General features: G+C 47.6%; 1 protein-coding gene across 1 annotated transcript; it reads right to left on the reverse strand.

Annotated features, from left to right (window-relative positions):
- Window positions 1–4,114: 4,114 nt before the first annotated feature.
- LCE3A (late cornified envelope 3A) lies at window positions 4,115–4,384 on the reverse strand. Its single transcript, XM_011937922.1, is given in 1 exon segment — window positions 4,115–4,384. A coding segment is annotated over 1 exon segment (270 nt).
- Window positions 4,385–5,271: the final 887 nt, after the last annotated feature.

Consider the following 5,271-nt stretch of genomic DNA (forward strand, 5'->3'; position numbering starts at 1 on the left):
TTGTACATGCAAAGCCTCAAGCATTGATGAAGCTAGTTGGCCTAAAATTCATAGGAATTGTGTGCATTTCAGGGTGCATAGAGACTGCGATTGCACAAACATTTGATGAGTGTTGGGGTGATCAAACCCAACACCAGCCTGAGGGGGGCGGTGGCTACGAAGTCCAGTGGAGTCAAAGGAATGAGAAAAGACAAGTTAAGAGAGAAAGTGGGACCATGGGGCCAATGCTAGTATGGAGGTTGCAAAGGCCCTGAGCTCTGGGAGCCCACACTATTTATTGATGATCAAACAAAGAAACAGGTGGTGAGGATGTGGGGGTTGAAAGGAAGCTATGTATCAAGCGAATGAGCTACAGCTGTGATGGTTAGCATTTTCTTTGAAACATATGACTACTTGAGATAATGGGAGTGCTAGAAGCAAGGAGCCAGCAAGTCTAGACACAGTCCAGAGGCTATGATGGGTTTTAGACCCTGGACCCCAGACATATTCCAAGCCCTGCTTCAGCTTCTCTCCCAACACTCAGCTTTTCTCCCAATAATGAGTGTATCTCCAATGCCAGGTGCCCCTCTAGGCATTGTAGGTACAATGGGAACAGATGAAGTCTCTTTTTACTTGGAGCAGACATTGATTGAGCATGTTGCAGGCTGACATTTTCCTTGCTCTGCATTCAGTTGGATTCTCATACCCTGTGTGTCATGAGTGTCAATGTAGGTGAGGTAAACCTAGCCTTGGAAAAACATTAAGGCATGAAAGCGGTGAATTTTGCGGTGACTAAGAAAGCTATCTAGTGACTATTGGCACCTCAGCAGAGCCAACAACTTTAGAAGGAAGAAGGTAAGTTGCTGATGGCAGAAAATCAGTGGATGTCCTATTGTTACATAACAAATCACCCTAAAACTTAGTGATGTGAGGCAACACACTGAGTGATGTGGAATGACAGCCATCTTGGTTTTCTCACAATTTTATGGGTCAGAAGTTCAGAAAGGACTCAGCGGGGCAATTCTCATTTCATGCATTTGTCATCAGATATTGATTGGAGCTGTGGTCACCTGAGGGCTGATTGGGCTGGACATCCGAGAAGGTTCACTCAGATTGTTGGCTCTTGATGCTGGATGCCAACTGGGACCTCTTCAGGGGTTGTCACCTGGAGGACCTACATCTGGCCTCTCTTGCATGATGGCCTTAGAATAGCCAGACTTTTTACATGGTAACTGGCTTCCCTAGAGACAGCCTCCTAAGAGGACCAGATGGAATCTGCATGACCTTTTGTGACCCAGCCTTTGAAGTCACATAGCATATTTCAACCATATTTATTTGGTTAAAGGAGTCACAAGCCTGCTTAGATTCAAGGTAAGTGGACATAGGCCTAACTTCTCAATGAAAGGAATGTCAAAAAACTTTGAACCATGCCTTAAAACCGCCACAAATAGGTATTAGCCAAATCCTCACCCTCTTGTCAGTTCACTCTATGTATTGCTGAAGCCCTAGTATAAAATTAATGTTCCCACAGTGTTTTGAAAAGATTCATATTTTGGTCATGGTTGTAACATATTCAAGCTTTGAAGAGGGTGGCCGCTCCTATAACCTTTATGGAACTAAAATGTTCAGAACTATTGCTGCAATAATGATGTCTTACCAAAAGATAACAAAGTTATTTACATTTGCCAAATAATTATCTAATTCCTGGCCAACATGGTGAAACCCCATCTCTACTAAAAATACAAAAATTAACTAGGCATGGTGGCTCCTTCCTGTAGTTCCAGCTACTCAGGAAGCTGAGGCAGGAGAATCAGTTGAACCTGGGAGGTTGCAGTGAGCAGAGATCGCGCCACTGCACTCCAGCCCTGGAGACAGTAAGACTCCACCTAAAAAAAAAAAAATTAAATGCAATGGGAAAATATTAAACAGCTGTTATTTATATTCAGCAGAAACAGTGGTGAAATAAACTTAATTACCGCTATAATCAATCACTTTATTATTCCTCCCATCAATTATCATTCAATCCCTCCGTTTTCCTAAAGCTTTCTGCCCAATGTGATATGAGCTTCCCTGTGTCTGAACCATTCCTGTCTCTTTGATCAACAGTGCAGTCAAGTAAATGCTGAAGCAATGTCTGTCACGTCACAGATCTAGACTGCTAGATTTGCAAGTCTGTCATATCAAAGATCTAGACTGCTAATTGGTGTCTCTGCTTTTAATTCCAGCATTTCTGGTTCATTTTGCCTTTATTTTTTTGGTTTGTTTTTCCCTAGACACCTCTAGGTTTCTCCCGGTATTTAAAAGAGGGAGGCAATGGAGTCTGACTCCAGTGCTCATATTCTTGGTCTGCACACTCTTCTGCCTCCCATTATCTTAGCTTGCTTCCCTTTCAGATCCAGCTTCTCTCAAAGAGCAGCTTCATTTCTTCCCTCTGCCAGGAAACCTTCTGACCAGGGACTCCTGGCTCTTGGGTCCCATTAGTTCTTCTTAGTCACTTTAGCTAGGCCACCACGGGACCATCACAGGTCATTTTGCAGGCCAGAAACCTCACCCAACACCCACAAACGATACTAGTGACAATGTCTGAACACTTCACTCTTGTCAAGGAAACCAGGAGTTACCATCCAAAGGATAAGTCCCATGGACTTCCCACACACTTATGTAATAGTCTATGTCATTCCAGCTCATACGTGGATTGCTGACTTGTCAGTCAGCATCTCAAGGATGAGAATCATATTTTACACATTTCTGAGTCCTTTGTGTCAACATATATCTGAACTGTGTCCTCACCTCCTGTTGTTTGAATGAATTAATTAATGAATAAAATAGTATGGACAATTAGTTTTCAACAGTCCTGATAATCAAGGCCAGATATTTGGGTGTTATAGGGACTTCCTGTTTCCCTTCTATCAGAAAACATCTCGGCACCTACTGAATAGTTGTTGAATTTCCTACTGAAGGGTTAGATTTTGAAGAGCTGTTACCTGAAGTAGAACCCATCACCATCATCACTCTCCATGTCCCATCTAACTTTTTTCTGATTCTAAATCAAAGTAGGAAGAGAGAATACCTTGATCAGCAAACACCCTGAGCCAATTCATCCATGCCCAAGGCCCTGTTTCCCTGCTGCCCTTAGGTTAGCAAAACTGTGAGCTTAAGGTCATTGGGTCAGGGTCTGAGAAAGATGGTGAGGGACAAAGGGAGATAGATAGATAGATAGATAGATAGATAGATAGATAGATAGATAGATAGATAGAAAGAAAACAATGATTTACTTTTTCATTTCTTCCAGGGGTTACTGAGCTGAGATGTCCTGAAAGGAAAATCTAACAGCTCTGTCAGCCCCCTCCCAAGTGCCTAACCCTCAAGTATCCTTTCGGTTGTTTGCTGCCAGTCTATTTCTGTTGTGGTTCCAGCTCTGCAGGAAGCTGCTACCAGAGTCACCATGGGCCCACAGATTCCACTGACAGGCCCACCAGAGCATTCTGGAGGCTCCAGTTGCTGCCACAGCTCTGGGGGCTGCTGTGGTCCTGGGTCATGAAGACTACACAGTATCGGAGTTGGAGGAACCAGAGGACCAAGGACCTGCTCCCGTCTGGAGCCTCTCCTCTTCTCTGCCATGCCTAGGGCTGAGCTACCAAAGTGTTTTCTGAAGGATCTGAATGGGCCCAGCAAGCTAATTCCCTTTGCTTTCCAGAGCTCTGTGTTTATTCCCAACTCACGCTTCTGTCCTTGACCTTGTGACAGACTGCTCACCTCATTACCATACTAATATACAACCCCACTAAAAGGATTTTGTGAGTTGAGGGGTGTATGACCCACTTGTGTCTGTTCCTAAGATAGGCCTATGTACCCAATGTGGGGCAGCCCCCCGTAGGGCAAAGACAGGAACGCACTGGACAGAGGGTGCAATGAGAAAGCATAGCTTTATTCTTCACAACACAGGGATATTAAAGAAGGAGGGGAAACACTGAGACCAGCAGGATAAACCCCCTGGCGGAGTACTTGAAACTTATGAAGGAACATCTCAGTAGGAAAGAAGGGACAGGAGCAAAGAAGCACCAGGCTAGGGCTGGTTCCAGTCATTTTGGCACTTTCTTTTCTCAAATATTTCCACTTAATCTCGTGGTTCAGGTCAGCAGCAGCCCCCAGAACTGTGACCACAGCTGGAGCCCCCGCCTTGCTGACCACTTCCCCTGTCACAGGAGTTGGAGCTCTAGCGCCGGCAACAGTGGGACCTGCGGCATCTGTGGTGACTCAGGCAGCAGCCACCCTCGGAGCTGGGGCCACAGCCCCCAGAGCTTGGGGCACAGCCAGAGGAAGCTGGAGGCAGACACTGTGCTGGGCTTTTTGCAGGGCACTTGGGTGGAGGCTGGTACTGCTGCTGGTTCTGCTGGCAGGACATCTGGGCAGGAGGTCAGGGAGCCTGGGCAAAATAAAAGCAAAGCAAAATACCTGTCAATGCAGGTTTCAGGCCAGGGCCTCTTCATGCTTTGCTTTAATTGTGGATCCCTTTCTCTAAACTCAGTCTGCCCTCCAGCCAAGACCTGGGGAAGGGGAATGCAAAGGGATCTGAAGTTAAACCTGCCTGATACTGCCCCTTCCTCCGGCCCTCTCCCCTTCCTGGGAGGCAGCTGACACTCCTGGGTGGGCCTCTGGGGCTCCTGCGCACGCCCCGCGGGGCCAGTCACACCTCCGGATGCGAACAGCGCCTCCTGCAGGCGTCCCGTGAACACAACGCCCATGACCCTCCAGGGTGGCGTCTCTCTGGACGCCTGTGAGCGGAGGGTGTGAGGAGGCAATGCATCTCTGGGCACATGAGGAAGGGAGGGTCCAGAGGTCGCAGCATCGCGGAGCCCCTAAAGTGGCTTGCAGACTCGTCTGTCTTCCTCACAACCCCGCCCATCTCCCATCCCAGTCCCAGCCGGCTGGCCGCCCACCACAGCCTCTCTGCCGCCTCCACCCTGTCTGCTTTCTCCCCTCTCCTTGTTGAAGCACAGACGTGTTTGTGCAGCTCTTTCAGCCCAGTTCCTCGCGCCAGCTGGAGGCTCACCTGGTTTGGTGGAGGCAGGCGAAGGTTCTTCCTGAGGTGATTGTGGACTGAGGAACCTAGGGCCTCAGCCCTTTTATCCTGGGTATTATGATGCATAGCCCAAGCATGTGTCCTCCTTAGCTCCCCAAAGGGAGGGGAAGCACCACACGCTCCCAAGGACCAGGCTTTCAGCATATTCTTAAGGCGCATATTTTGAGGAATGACAAAAGGGAAGCAGGAAATCCCGATGACTGTCCAAT

The sequence above is a fragment of the Colobus angolensis genome, unplaced genomic scaffold, assembly GCF_000951035.1.
Source record: "Colobus angolensis palliatus isolate OR3802 unplaced genomic scaffold, Cang.pa_1.0 Scaffold169, whole genome shotgun sequence".
Taxonomy (NCBI): domain Eukaryota; kingdom Metazoa; phylum Chordata; class Mammalia; order Primates; family Cercopithecidae; genus Colobus; species Colobus angolensis.